At 46.6% G+C, this 15,339-nt stretch overlaps 1 protein-coding gene across 1 annotated transcript in view; it reads left to right on the top strand.

Moving 5' to 3' along the window:
- Positions 1-2,684: 2,684 nt before the first annotated feature.
- CASTOR2 (cytosolic arginine sensor for mTORC1 subunit 2) overlaps positions 2,685-15,339 on the top strand; it is a 90,957-nt gene continuing 78,302 nt past the window's right edge. The window contains exon 1 of the mRNA XM_048967099.1: positions 2,685-3,115. Coding sequence (XP_048823056.1) covers positions 3,003-3,115 — 113 coding nt within the window. The 5' untranslated portion in view covers positions 2,685-3,002. The remainder of the gene's footprint in view (positions 3,116-15,339) is intronic.

Raw genomic sequence — 15,339 nt, 5'->3', positions numbered from 1 at the left:
CAGCGTGTTGTATGTAATAACAATACATTCTAGTCTGCTCCTTGCGTGGAAACTCCCAGGTATACCTGGCAACAAGGGAGAGAGAGAGAGAGAGCAGAATGCTAATGACAGAGGAGGAGGGGGCACCTAATAGCGCTTTGGCTAATTGCCATTTTGCCTGCTCTGGAACAATCTGCCCGTGCTGAGCTGGGCATATTTTTGGCGTGTAGAAAATGAGGCTGGGTGTTGATAGGGCTGTATGTTTTCCTTCCTACAGTCGGTGGTGTGAAGGTCTGAGGAGCCACGAGGTCTGCGTGCAGCCCAGAGCAGCCTTCAGGGTTTGGAAACCCATAGCAGCGAGTCAGACCCAAGGAAAGAAACTGCAATTGTGGAGAGCACCAGATGTAAACTTACAGAATGGAGAAGTATTTTTGTGTTTTGTGGGTTTGGGGGGATTTTTTTTTCTTCTTTTTTTGTTGCTTGTTTGCTTGATTCTTCTTTTTTTAGTCAATCCAGATGACTGACTAAGGGCCTCTTTTCTCCTTCCCCGCAGGCAGAACAGAAGTCTCTGCTGATTGCTTGTTGCAAAAGGTCCCCGCTGACTTTACCTTTGGGTCTGTTCTACCATCTCTCATTGTTTCACATAAGCATTTCTCTGGTAATTAGACTGGTAATGACATAATCCCTGGTGGCCCTCCCGGAGCATCAGCCCTCTCTGGTTGAGAAAGCTCTGCTCAGGGGCAGCGTATTTTGTCTCTAAGTGGGGAGTCCGAGTGTTGTGAATGTTGCCCCGGTTATGATGGAAAACCTTGTAAAAGAGGAAAGTTTTGCTGCATTTCCTAGAAGTGATTCAGAATGCATTTGTCTGGTTTCCTCTGGAAGCTCACGGCAACCTTGGAGGTGAATGTTTTGTCCCCGGCTGCTTCCTTCTGGACCCTGAGGTCTGCACTGTCCCGGAGGAGCACAGATAGCTCTGCGATTTGCAGCTGCAGGTGCAGGCACTTTTTGTGGCTGGGCACAGATACGTTCACAGCTTTGAAGACCAAGACCTTGAACTAGCAGTGGAAGCAGATTAAAAACTCTCTTCAGCTTCCTAAACTGCAACTGAACTTCTGCATGAAGCGACAAAGGAAAACAACCCCCTGGTTTCCAAGGACGTTTTTAAACACAGCAGAGATGTGATGTTTTATCTTTGTTGCCTTTCCTCTAAATGATTTCAAACTACCCATGGATACGAATGCCTCTAATTTCAAGGTTTTCCTTTTGGGATACAACAAAGTGAAGGCAGCAACTCAGAATTTTGGCTGCAGGCAGGAGAAGAACAGACATGTCCATGAGGGGACACAGCCATCCGTGGGAGCTGGAAGAAAAGAGAGGATTGGGAAGTTCTGGTTTCAGAAGCTTGTCCTCAGAGCTGGATGTAAGGGAGTTCTGCCCTAAGAACACAGGCTCTACAGGCTTATTGTACAGCAGGAGCTCCTCTGTCTGTGTTGGGAGGAAGAACAGCCTGGTGATGAGAGGCATGGCCACTTGCCCTGGCCACAGTCTGTGCCTCAGTTTTCCTCATGTGTAGAACAGAAGGGTTGGTATTGGTGGTCCTTACAAAACCCATTTGAGGTCTACTAATGAAAAGTGCTACAGTACTATCAGTCTGACTTTTATTCCTGCAGAATTAGTGCAGCCTGAAATCAGAGGGAGCCCTTCTGCAGGGAGGTTAGGATCACCTTTGTTCAAGGTTCTAACACCACTCGCTTGCCTTTGATTCCCATTTTAGTCCATGTGGTGTCAGCGGGGCTGTGGGGAACCATAGGCTGGGTCTGGTGCCTGGGTTCCCTCTGCTCTGCCTGCCATTGCTGGTGAGTGGCAGGGATGGACAGCCCACTGCCTTCCAGGTGTTGGCTGCCACACACACAGGCTCTGAAAAATTGTGATTCCACTTCTGTTACACTTCCATGGAAAGTGGGCTGTTCCTTGTTCTTTTTTCTCCACTTTCATCGAATCGTAGAATCATAGAATGGCCATCTGGTCCCATCCCTGCAGGGCACAGGGCACCCACAGCTCCATCAGGTGCTCAGAGCCCTAATCCAGCCTGACCTTGGGTGTCTCTAAGGATGGGGAATCCACCACACCCTTGGGAAGCCTGTGCCAATGCCTTAGCATCCTTATTATAAAATACTTTTTTCTTGTATCCAATCTGGATTTCCCCTCTTTTAGTTTGAAACCGTTTCCCCTCGTCCTATCACAGCAGACCCTGCTAAGGAACCTGTCTCATTCTTACTTATCACTCCCCTTTTTTATGTAGGGAAACTGATGCAGGCTGCATATCGCCAGTGTAGGAGAATGAACTGGACAAGAGGAGAATATTTATTTATTATGAGAATGTCTGAAATTTTCCTTCCTGCTGGCTTTTGGGTTGAGAAGGAGCACCTTGCATGCCACCCAGAGTCAAAGGGTAAGTGCAGTGAAAATAATAATCAAAGAAAAAAAAAACAGCAAGGAAAAAGAAAAAAAGAAGAAAAGAAAGGAAAAGGAAAGAGATTGCATTATAAGTAAAGCTTAAAAATTTACATTAAGAAGAAGAAGAAAAAAAGAAGGTAGTTGCAATGGGACCAACTGGACTCCGGGTCCCGCCCGCTCCCGTCCCGCGGCGGCGCGGACTCCAAGGCCCGGCATGCGGCGGGGCGGCGCGCATGCGCGTTGCGGCGGGCTTGAGTGGCAAGTTGTTTGTTCAGCGAGCCCAGCTGCTCGCCCCGCGCCGCTGCTCTGCCCGGCTCCGCTCCGCTCCCGCCCCGCAACTTCGGCACCCGCATCCCCGCCCCCGGAGCCGGGTAGGGGGAGAAGGAGCCGAGGAGAGGGGAGGAAAAAAAGGAGAGGAAAAAAAAAAAAAGGAAAAAGAGGAAAAAACCAAAAAACAACCACTACCAACAAGGCAGCGACAATAACAGCCCCCCCTCCCCCTCCCCATTCAAAAACACAAAATAAACCCCGGGGATAGATGAACTACAAATGAGAAAGAGGAAAAGATGGAACTGCACATCCTAGAGCACAGGCTCAGAGTGGCCAGCATAGCCAAGGAGAGCATCCAGTTGTTTACCTATGGATTAATCAAACTTGCTTTCCTGTCCTCCAAGACGAGGTAGGTGTCGGGGATGGGGCACCGGGGGGGGGGGGGGGACAGCCCCTATTTGCTGAATGGGGCAGCGTGCCGGGGTGGGGGCAGCCTCGTCCTGCTGGGGGCGAGGGGGCGGGGGGAACCTGGTGCTGTAAGGGTGGGGGGCACTCAGCTTCCTGCAAGGGTCACCCTCACTGCCATGGGGCGGGGGGCTGTGCTGGGGGTACCTTGCATTTAAAGGGGATGGGGGGGAGAGGGTGAGGCAGCCGTCCGTGCGAGGAGGCAGGGGGCTGAGGCCAGGGGGCTCCTTCCTTCCCCAGGGCAGGGTTGGGGGGGGGGGGGTAGCGGCTCGCTGGGTGCCCCCCGCAGCGCTCTGTCCCCGTCCCAACACGGGGCTTAGCGCTGGATTTGGGGTCCCGCAGTCACGTCGGGGCGGCCCCGTGGGGTCCCATCGCTCGGCCCGGGCTGGGAACAGGTGGGGGGGCCGAACAACAAAGGACAACAGCGGCAGCAGCGGGAGGAATGGTGCTGCTTTTTATCCTTTTTATTTTTTTCTTTCCTTCCCCCCCCTCCCCATCCCCCGACCCGGTTGTTGTTGCTTGCAGCACTTATTCCAGAAGCCGTGTTTGCCTTAGGAGGCTCTTCTTCGGCGCTGCCAAATGGGAGGATGGGGGTGGTGGGATGGGGGTGGTCGGACGGGAGAGAGGGGGGGAATGCTCACCTTGCACTTGGTCTTCTACAAAACCCGTGCTGTTGGGATAGCTTTGTGGAGAGAGGAAAAAAAAAAAAAGAAAATGTAGTGGAAGGCACCGGGAGGAATTTTCCTTTTTTAGAGGAAGGAAAACCCCATCGCTCTGCCCGGTTCCTTGCATGCATTTCAGCGCCTGGGCCTTCCCCAGCAAAACAACTGGAATTGCAAATGCTTCTTCTCGTGGCTTCCCTCGGCTGGTTGACTTTGTGGCTCTATTCAGAAAGAGGAATGGCAATGTAAATAATACAACCTGAACTCTTCTTGTTTTTCCTGCCTGCTAATTAGTATTTCAGCTTTCTCCTCAGATTGCATTCTTGTGACGAAGGTGGGAAATTTTCTTTGGCAGCGGGACAATAATAAATAGCTAATAAATTTCCTTTTTATTCCTGAAATTGTTTTAGCCCGAGCTGTAATTCAATCCTCTCCCTGCAATAACGCTCACGGATGAATGGATCTATTTGTGGTGTAATTTGATTACGGTCCCTTATCTTCCAGCTAAACTTCATGCATTGAAATCTCACTCTGATTTGGGGCTCATCCCATTCGGTTCAGCGCTGTGCAGTGTGTGCATATCAGCTCCTTGTTTACTGCCATCCCCGAGTGCTCCACAGGGTACCCAGAGCTCTTCAGGCTGATACTGCTCTTTTTCATGTGGTTTTTTTTTCATTACTTATTAAAAGTGGTTGCTGATTAGGGGATGGGTGGGGGGTGCTAATGCACAAAGTATCAGCGTTCGCATCAGCTAGGAGACCTTTAAACCTGTCTCTTCTATTGCATGGGCTGGGTATTGGTGGGGTATTGACTTAGTTGTGTATTTCAAGTTCACGGCCACTTATCCTTTTTTGGTTGGTGTTAAATTCATCTCCGGTGTTGGAGAGGGGTCAGGGCAGCAGGCAGTGTTGATCCAGGTGTGCCATTGCCTCCTGCACGCAGCGCTCAGATCAGAGCTGTGCCTGGTTGCTGCTGTGGGCTCCCACCCTTTCTGTGCTCACAGAGCACCACCAGCAGTTCCATGGAATCTCACTGGTCAGGAAAAGCAAACTGTTTGTGGAAAGGTTTTGCTTGGCTTGGGAAGCTTGTGTTTATTTCCCTTCTGCTTGGTTGTTTTTTCTTTTGGAGGTCTAGGGGAGGCGAGGGAAAGCTGGTGCTGCTCTTGGGACAGCGGGTTGTACCACATGCAGGTGGGATGCCCACCCCATAGCCTGGTGGTGTGAGAAGGGTGGAGGTCTTCAGTGCACCAGATCCCCCTCCCTTCTTTAAGAAGTGCCGTGGGGATGGCAGCTTACAGCAAGGCAAATGCCCCCTCATGAGCACCCTGCCTGAAAAGGACCTGGGAGTGTGGGAAGGACAAGAGGATGGTGCCACCCATGTTCCTGCTGCTGTTTTCTGGTGAGGTTCCAAAGTTACTTTTACCCACCGATGCTTTTCCCATTGAGATCTTAAACAGAGTGTTTATCTGTGCCCATGGGAGATAATGATCTGTGGGATGGACGCGATCCAGAGAGGTGGCAGTGACATCGCTGGTATCCTTGTGTTAGGAAACGTGCTGGTTTTACAGAGGCTCTTACTTCTGAGGGGTTATCTGGGAGGAGTATTGGAATCTCTTTCACATTCTTATACACTAAGGAGATGGGCTGGAACAGATTTTAAAATCTTGAATGTTTTTCTTGATCCTCTCGGGAAGGAGCAGTAACAAACACCCCTCTCTTTAGTTGGCCTTTCGCCACTTTGTCTGCCCCTGTTCATGTCACGAGCCTTTTAATTTAGCTTCTGTTACAACAGCAGTATTTTATTCAATTTTTTTTTAATTTTTTTTTTTTGCACAAAGAACAGCAATTTTGGAACAGTTCCGATGGCCAGAAGCAAGAAAGCAGTTAACGAGGTGAAGAGGTGAGAGCAGCAGTGAATAAAGCAGCAGGCTGAGCAGAGCTGCAGGAAAAACAGTGAATCATAACTTTGCATTTTAGGTAAAGCTGCCTGAAGCCAGGTAGCCCAGTGGTAACTGATAGTGAAACTCCAGCTTAGTTGTGCTGCTAGTGCTCTGCTTGTGTAAATGAGCACAGATCTATTGATTGTAGCTCTGCCGGGCACCCTAGTGGAGGATCTGCTCCATGTCATTTGTAGTTGCATGCTGAAATTTGCATCTATCTCATCTTCTTTGCTCTTGCTCTCCTCTTCATCCTCGTAGAGCTTTACTGATCTTGATATGCCTGTGTTTGGCTTGAGAGTTCCTCAGTGCCAAGGATCTCCAGCCTGTTCTGAAGGTGCGCGTTGTGCTGGTGGGTGTCAGAACACTTGTAAGGACATCTTTGCCCCATCCCTGGAGGCGTTCAAGGCCAGGCTGGATGTGGCTCTGGGCAGCCTGGTGTGGTGGTTGGCGACCCTGCACATAGCAGGGGGTTGGAACCCTGCTACGCTGTGGTCCTTTTCAACCCAGGCCATTCTATGATGATTCTATGATTCTCTTTTTACTACGTTAATTATGAATGGAGAGGGAGGACTTGGATAGCGCTGAGCCACCAGTGTGCGTGGTAAGGAGGAGTAAAGTGAGCCCGACCTTCTCTTTTGGGTTCATAAATTATACATGGAGAGTTTGAGTCCCAGAGAAAAAAGTGGGGTCGGGGTTCTTCCAAGCACTGTGTCTGTATAATATAATTAGCCCCTGGTTGCTGATATCTGGGTAATGCTGTGATGGACTGTTGAGCATCAGGAGCCAATGAGTTACCAAACAGCCTGCCCTCTCTTGTGTCCACTAACATAATGCTTCGGTGGCAACCAAGGAATTACAGTACTTGAGGGAAAAAGGTATTCCTTAAGTTCTAACGATGATAAGTTGCAGCTAGGATGAAGTTGAGCACAGTGAGAAGTAGGGAATGACAAACATGCAGAACAGACTGGATTTTCTTCCGTCTTTGAACAAGCAATGGAACCAGGTTTGTTATTCTTGCTAAGTTTGTGATGGTATTTTTGGTGATCTGTCCCTTTTGCTTGCTAGTGTGTAAGTAACTGATACTGCTATTTAGAAGCAACGTGCCGTTGCTATTAATATGAGTGTTTGTCACTCCCTGATTACTTGCTTGCTGCCCAGGTGCCCTGAAATTGGAGGTGCTGTAATAAAGGTCCACTTTGGGTTTCAAAGCATGAAAGGACAAACAGATATTGAAAATCTGTGCAGAGTCTGAGGTCAATTCAGGAGATCACCAGCCCTTTCCCTTTTTTTGTGGGGGAATTTGTGCCCCTCGTATAAAGTGCAGATCAGTCTGCAGTGTGGGGTGATCTGGCAAGGGTGGGTTGCTCCTGTTATTAAAACCTCCTCCTCTTGGCTTGTGCCACTCAGCGTGTCAGAGAAAGGCCACTGAATAAAGGTTTTGGAGGTGTTTTCTCACCCAAAGCAGGTTGCTTGTGTTGTGGCAAAGACTCCCAAAGGACTTGAGTTGGGTTTTGTTTGATGTGGTTGCTGAGGTTTTGAGCCTTTCTCAGCCCCACCTGTTGGCCATCTGCTATGGAAGTATCCACACGCTGTTATCCAGATGCCCTGGGAAGCCTTAAGCTACCTGCCTGCCTTCCTACAGCATTCCCATGTATGTGTGTGGGGTGCAGGGCTTGCTGGTGGGCAATCAGCATCGTAAGAATCCAATGGATGAGAAGGACAGAATAGAGAGTTTGTGTTAGAGCCTCATGAAGGGCATAAGCTCTTGAATTGTGCGTGTCCTCAGTTTGTGTTCTGGGCTGCTGGGTGTCCTCACTGGACTGTGAGGACATTCTGCACTATTTTAATGCGCTGAGCCTTGTAAAGAGCAGGTTTCCTTCCTGGTGGTCTCTTATTGTTCATCTTCAAATGCTGTTATTATTTCCCTTTCTTTCCCTCCCCTGGTGTGGAGGCTGCCTGGTGGGGCCCTGCTTTGCTTTTCCTTCCCTGCCGTCCATCCCAAGGAACCAAATGGGGTTCCAAAGGCAGAGCAGCAACTCTGGATCAAACCGCACCTGGCTGCAGTTGTAGTGGGGTGGTGGTTGTTCCTCATTTCCCACCTTAAGCTGTTTCCATCCTTTAGTAGAGATATTGCACGGACACTGCATCATCTGAGGGTACAGTGCTGGATACAAGCCTCGTGCCCACCAATGTTGAGCTGAGAAATATTTATTAAAAAAAAAAAGAGGGACAAAATATTTATCTTTTGCTACATAACTCATCAAAACTCCCTTCAGCTGAGTATTTATTGGGATGGAAATCAGTATTTAAAAGGAAAATGTAGCTTTCGTTAATTCCTGGACGGCTCCCTCTGCAATCTAGGTGCTCCAGGTCTGGTAGGGCAAGTGTGGCAGCTGTGCATTTGTCATCCGGAAGGAGCAGTCGAGTTGTTCATTAACACAATGGTTGGAATCCACAGGCAGTTCCTACCACTGAGTTATAACTTAAATTAGGCCCCGTTTGATGGCTGAAACTATTTGACAATGCCTTGCTTGTGCTCTATAAATACGTAAATCTTTCCACTTAATTCGACTTTTCTTTTTTTTAATCTGTTGAGCACACTACCTCATTTATCTCATACACAGCTCCTTAATCGTCCTGCGTGTTTTAATGCGTGTGGACAAGGGCTACAGTTCCTTTTTTCAGGGGAAAACAGTGCGGATTTGTTCTTTTGTTTACTGCAAACTCCAGAGTAAACTCCAGCTCTGATCTGCTGATAGCTGAGGGCTGGTGGAGGAAGGATTATACAACAGGAGTCTGAGGAAATAACTCCATTCATTGCAGCATCAACAGAGCAAAGCCTGTAAGTTGCAGTTACCGTCAGTGCTCGGATTGGATGGTCTTAGCCATCTTTCCAACCTTAATGATTCCATGCTTTCAGGGTGAAAAAGATCGCTCCCCCTGAGCTCAGCTTGGGTTTATGGAGCTGAATAGAAGCTGCAGTTGTTGGGAGAAAGAGCAACAGACAAAAATTATGGCACGAAAGAAATGAAGACTGATGAAGCCTTTTTTGTGACTGTATGATCCCCTGTTGCTATTGGACTCACTGTGCAGTGTTCTGCTGGGCTGCCCGTGGAAATAAAGAATCTGATCTCATTTTTGTGGTCTGATGTATAATAAACATTTCGTATGGGTTGATAAGTTTTTGTTGTTTGTTTGTTTTGTTTCACATCCTATTTAAATATGCCTAAACTTCCTCACCAACCAGGACCGACTTCCTTGCTTTGGTTAAATATGTTTAACTGGAGATCAAAATAAAATATTTCTGACCTGCTGCTTTGGAGGGCTCACTGCAGTAGTGCTGCTGAGCACAATGTTGGCATAAGGAAAAGATGAGTGGCGAGTCTGTTTGGTGACAGCAAACCATTTGTTAGTCTTTGAGGGACTTCTGTGGTACACTTGTATGGGCATGGCTGCATTGCTTGGAGGCCAAGTGCTTGTTTTTCAGACCTTTTTGGTCCAGTTCAGTTTCATTAACGTGATGGAATTGATGTTTTTTAAGATGCATGTGCTATTCTTGTCTTGTGGGGATGTGTAGGCTGTTAGTGTTGGTAGGAAGTCCTTGACCCAAATACTTCCAGTACAAAGTGTTGATTAAGTGGGAACCCGGCCCCTTCAGAAGTGTGGATGTTTAAGATATATTAAGAAGTGTGATTGATGAAGATATATCTGTAAAAGAAAAGTTTTTTTCTTCATTTACAACGTGTTAGCATCTCCATCAGAGAGGATGTTGGGGATATCGTGAGGAGTTGCAGGCTGCACAACATAAGGATAGAGCAAAATGCAACCTTAGGATGTTGTATGAAGTATTAAAATATGTGAATTTAAAAATAAAAGTGTTTGGGGAGCTTCTAGAGCTTGGAGGGGAAAATTTACAGGTTTTGATACGGATTGAACAGTTAAAATGGAGGTGTGACTTTCTTCCCATCCTTTTCTGTCCAGGCTTTATGGAAGCACTGCATGTCATTGAATCTGGGTGATGGTACTCTGGTTTTGGTGATGCCTGAATACGTACCCTACTTCTGTGGTTAAAAGTTGTGTGATCAGCACTGTTTTATGTCTCAGAACATACCCTGTCACACAGAGGGAGTTGGTTGAAGTTGACCTCAGGACCTTGATGGAAATGGCCCGTGTTGATCTTCCTTAACATTCATAGTTTTTATTCCTTTTCCTAAATAAAGATTGACTTTCTTCTCTTGATAACATCTGAGGTGCTCACTTGCACATAAATACAGTCTCAAAAAAAGAAAAAATATTGTTCTTAATAATGAGAGATACTCTGTATGCATCTAAGCAGCTGTATGCATTTACATAGATTTACTCAGTCTTTATTTTTTGAAAATGATGGATGACTTATTTATTACATGATTAATCTTTCAGTTGTGATTTTTTCGAGCAGCTTTTGGGTGGAAATTGAAGCTTGAGTTTAATGGGGTAACAAACAAGCATTTTCATTTGCTGTTTTTTAAGTAATAAACAAAGGCAAATGTGCTGAGCGCTTAGAAAAATACCTGAACCTATTTAGTGTTTATAGCTAAGCAATTTAATGTGATCTGTACTGAACAAACTGAACTGACAGTGACTGGAGACTATGCATGTCAAGACGTGGGGCACTCGGTCTCAGCCCCCCACAGGTCTGCAGAGTGGGACAGGGGGAAAAGCAAACAAACAAACGCCGACTTGCTTGCATTTTCAGTTCCTAATTTGTTTCTCAACCTGGAATGAACCAGTGATGGTTCTGAACAGAGCTGAGTAATTAGCAACGAGAAAACATTCTCTTTGCAGAAGATGCTCTCGCTGTCAAAATCTGGCTTATTGCGTAGATGGACTGGTTCCAGTTGCCATGTCACCCATTCCTCCTCAATTGCCTCGTTACGTGTGCTGTGCAGTTCCAGCAGTCAATACACTTCCTTTGATAATTCTTCTTACACCTCAGATGTCGTCGCCCCAAAAATGACTTCAGGTGTCTTCAAATCGGACGTGTTGATGTTGAAATGAAATCGTACTTTTGTTCTCAAGTCTTAACTACTTTGCACTGAAGTGGGCAGGTTAGAATTAACCTCACACCACTGTGGAGATAAATGAGGGACAGATTATGATAGACTGAGATGGTGTGGCTCTGGATTTTGCCTGGTTCAGTCTTGTACCTGAAGCCATGCACGTGGCTTTGCTATTTTTTGTGGTGTGTTGTTCTTCTGGACATCACAACTCTGTGCTCTGTTGGCACTACGTTTTGTATCCCGTATAATTTGTGATTTAATGCCTTGTTTAAACAGGACCAAGTGTTTTTTGAAGTGAGGTTATGTGACCTCTTGGCTTTGGAGAGATCCCTCAGTATGAAGGAATAACTGCTGTGTTGGTTTATTGGTTCTTTTTGTTTCCTTGTGAGCTTTTTACTCCAGGCTGCATATTGGCTACATGCTGCTTAAAGGGAAGAGAGACGAAGGAGAAGGGGGGGGAAAAAAAAAGCAGAAGTTTGAGCAACCTCGAGCCTGCTCTGATTTAAACAAAGTAGAAGCCAAAAAATTCCATAGCTGGATAACAGCAGAGCTGGCCTTTGGAAAGGGCACGTGCTCATGTATCAGCACAGACATGGAATTACAGTTTTAGGAGTGTTAGATGGATGGATGAGGCCAATGGAGCCTCTCCAACCCCAGCCCCCTTCATGGAAGTTTAATTTATGTCCTTGATATAAGTAAGGGAAAGTATTAGATTGGCCTGGAGTCCAGCCGTCCCTTGGTTTGACTCAGGATACGGCACTGTGAGGTGGATGCTGTCCCTCTTGTGCTGTCATAGGCCAGAAATCCTTCTCCTTTGCACAGGAGTGTGAAATCAGCCTGGAATGACAAATATAAGAAGACTTTGTGCATCCTGGACCCGTTTGAATGGCTTTGTTCATTCAGATGGCGGCTGGATTGTAATCTCCAGCAGTGATTTAAATATGAAATAGTCTCAAAACAATACGGTTATCTATTAGCTCCTAATGGGCTCCTGAAGCAGTGTATTTTCAGTGGGTGTCTCATTATGGAAGTGATAATGACCTACTTACTGGGAGGGGGTGGGGAGGGGAAAAAGTCAGCAATGACAAATAGCAGGTACGTGTAAAATGTTTCGTGTCAGATTGGTGTCCTTCTGTGATACACTTGTACATCAGCATATGCTTTATGTTCATTTTCTTCTGTGTTCGTAGTATATCATGTTACGTACATCTGTGGCTGTTAATCCATGTCTGAGAGCCTTCCATGCCGTGTTACTGCTGCTCATCTCCTTTGGGGCTCCCACGGGCTGGGACAGAACTGTGTGCTTCCTTATGGCTTTGCAGATGGACACTCAGAGCAGGTACAAGCTCTGTGTTTAGAATCATAGAACAGAACCATAGAATTGCTTGAGTTGGAAGGGACCCCCAAAGGTCCAGCTCCCTACAATGCACAGACACCCACAGCTCCATCAGTGCTCAGAGCCCCTCCAGCCTGACCTTGGCTGTCTGCAGAGATGGGCACCCACCTCTGGGCAGCCTTTACCTTTCACTGTCCTGTAGTCTGGGTGTTGCTGGAGGATCACAGCTGATGAAATTCCCAGCCCTGAGACAGCAGCTCCCACCTCCAGTGTTGTGGAGCGTATGATCCAAGTTCAGGGGATTTAAAAAAGGATAAAAGGCACCTTTTGAAGGCAGCTCGGTTGGGTTGTGTTTATGGCACGGGCCCACAGATGTTTGCTGTAGTGCAGCCGTGGGTTAGTTAATTTTGAAGAAATCCTTGTTGGACTTTCTAACCTTCATTACCGATCAGATGGTTAGATCATCTTGTAGGGATAAAATTAACATGTGAAGGTGTGAGTAATGTAGTAATGGCTTTTCCAAACTAATAGGATAGGCACAGCTTACACGTATTACTAGTATGCTTTGAATATTACATTTGCTCCTTTTATGTTTTTAATTCCAACAGTAACACTTTTTTTCCTTGTCTTTGAAAGAGCTCAGTGACAGGAATAGAACAGTTCCTGGATTCAAAATAGAGTGGTACTTTTCCCTTGGCTTGTTTAAACATACGGCGGATTATGTATTCCTTCCAGGATCAGCACAGAGAAAAGGACAATGAAAGAATTTTGTGCTGTTCCTTAAATGAGTCTTCCATGAAGCAGAGCTTAAATTGGGTTGGAACCTTTTAGTCACTCGTCGAATGTACGCCGTGTCAAGTTTGCTTCCCACTTAATGTTCACTTCAGATCAAATCTGATGTGAGTTACCTGATGTAGTGTTTTTGGAGAGCAAAGCACTTGTACCCCAAGGCTCACTGGGGGCAAAGGGGCATAAACTCTGCAATACCTGTTAATGTGGGTGAGAAAGGATGCTTGGGGATTTCTTAATAATCACATCGTGGACAAACACACTGACAGCTTTCTGGGGGTTCGTGGTGCTTCATGCAGAAGATGGCAAAGATGCACTGATGAGAATTAGTTGGGTTAATCAAAATGGGAGTCCGTGCTTTTTGGTGGGAGAGGTGAAAGCCATGCCTCCAGTCTCTATCAGCCACTTGAAACCCCTGTTGTCTTGCTGCTCCTGCCTTCATTTTCGCTTGCCTTTTCAGGCCCTGGTTTTTCTGGGTGCATTAGTGAAAGCATGCTCTGTTGTCTTTGCCTATACGTTGAGTTGAGTTGAAAGATGTCCATCTGAGCTGCCAGTAATAACAGCAGTCTTCCTGAACGTCATAAAGGAAACAGGAATATACTTGTATGAGTGTGTTTGTGTATGTGTGTATTAAAAAGCCACATGTATGCAAGCGTACATACATATACATGTGTATATATATTATTCTGCAGTCAGAGCACCCTTTTAATGGGAATTCTAACTAGAAATGAGAGCTTGTGCTGACAAACAAAACCACATCCTTCATGGGCTCTAATAGCTGTGCTTCAGGATGGAGAACGTCTCTCTTCCCGATCCCCTTCAGCTGACAGCTGCTACAGCAGAGGCTGAATGTGAAGAATACATTTCAGGCGGCTGTATCCTGGGCGCTGGGAAGGCTGTGGAGCTCAGAACAATAGCAGAATGCGGAGCTGCCAGCAGGGAGTCTGAGTGGACAAGTATAATCATGCACCGCTCAGCTTTCAAGGAAATTACAGTTAGTGCACTGACTTGCTCATAATAGCGACGCATTGTTTGGCTTAATAACTTATCAGCTCTCCAGGAACCAGCCAGCGATCACTGTCATCATACCCTGCTAATCATTCTGTTCTCCGTCTGCCCCGTCGTGAACTGAGGACCTGTCACATCACCTACAAAACTGGCAAATTGAGTACACTGTCATTTTTTCTTTCTTTCTTTTTTTTTTTGCCCAGAAAGAACAATATCGCCCACCTTTTTTGTTCTTTTTTCTGTCTCTGATGTGATTGCACATTTAGAGTTATATATATATATATATTTTTAAGTGTCAGGTTAAAAGCCTGAGCTTGAAGGGATGTCATGAGATTGTGGTGTTGGCTTTTTTTTTTCCCCCATCTGTAGAGCCTGTGTTAAATTGCTCTTCTTTGTAGTAACTACTGGGGAACCGAATCTGAAATCTGCTTTTTTACAAACGTTGCTTTTCTGTAAAGCGTTTGGGGTGGAGGGGCAATTTTCTATCTGCAGTGCCTGAACTTCTGTCCGTCACTGGTAAGCAGCTCTGTAACAGCAAAGAGTGATTATCCCTGCTACAAAACATGGAATTTAGGCACAGGAAGGTGAAGTGATTTACCCCCAGGCACGCAGGGAGAAGGAGGCTGGTGTGAGTCCTGCTCCCAGTAGTCGTATATCCTCCCTGAGTGCGTTGGCTCCTTGTCAGGGCTGTTTGTCAGAGGCCAGCAAGGAAGGAGCTATTTCTGAGCATTTGTTCTAAAGGAACAGTGGCCACTGATACTCAAATGCATTTTACTGGATAATATATCCACGTCTTTAAGAGGTAACGCTTTAAATTCTTCTGGCTCTGCCTCTTATTGCTGCCACTGCTTGTTTTCTTACAGCCTGGCTGCGCTGTGTGGCTGAAGGGCAGAGAGGGGGGTCAGGGCAGTGGAGTTTGGGGTGGTGCTTTGGTGTTGCCTGGATATGTGGCTGGGGATGGAAAGCAAAACTTCCTGCCTGAAGACTAATCCACCCAGCAGTAATGTATCTATAGCTTCAGACTACAGCTTGGGTAAATCTGGTGCTGTAACCAGCTCAGCATAGCCTGGGATGGGTTGAATGACTGAATGTCAGCCCTGCTTTTTGGTGGGTTTTTGTAGTCCGTGCCAGTCCGTGCTGCTGCATACACGAGAGCCTTTTCTTCATTCATTGACAGCCACAGTGGCCAGAGAGCAAATGAAAACCTGTGGCGTGCTGCAAAAGAGCTCTATTTGCTAACCTTTAGGTAGATGGATCTTCCCATGGAGCAAAATGTCAGAGCTGTGGGGACACCCACCCTTGGTCAGCAGTGTCACCGTGGGGGACGTCTCAATCTGGGTCCATCCTTGGGACTGAAATGATGCATCTGAGAAAAGGGAGGGGGAAACAGATGGA

This window comes from Lagopus muta, chromosome 20, assembly GCF_023343835.1.
Source record: "Lagopus muta isolate bLagMut1 chromosome 20, bLagMut1 primary, whole genome shotgun sequence".
In the NCBI taxonomy this organism is placed as follows: Eukaryota; Metazoa; Chordata; class Aves; order Galliformes; family Phasianidae; genus Lagopus; species Lagopus muta.
Note: the sequence above shows the minus strand (reverse complement) of the source record. Positions and strands in the feature narration are given on the sequence as shown.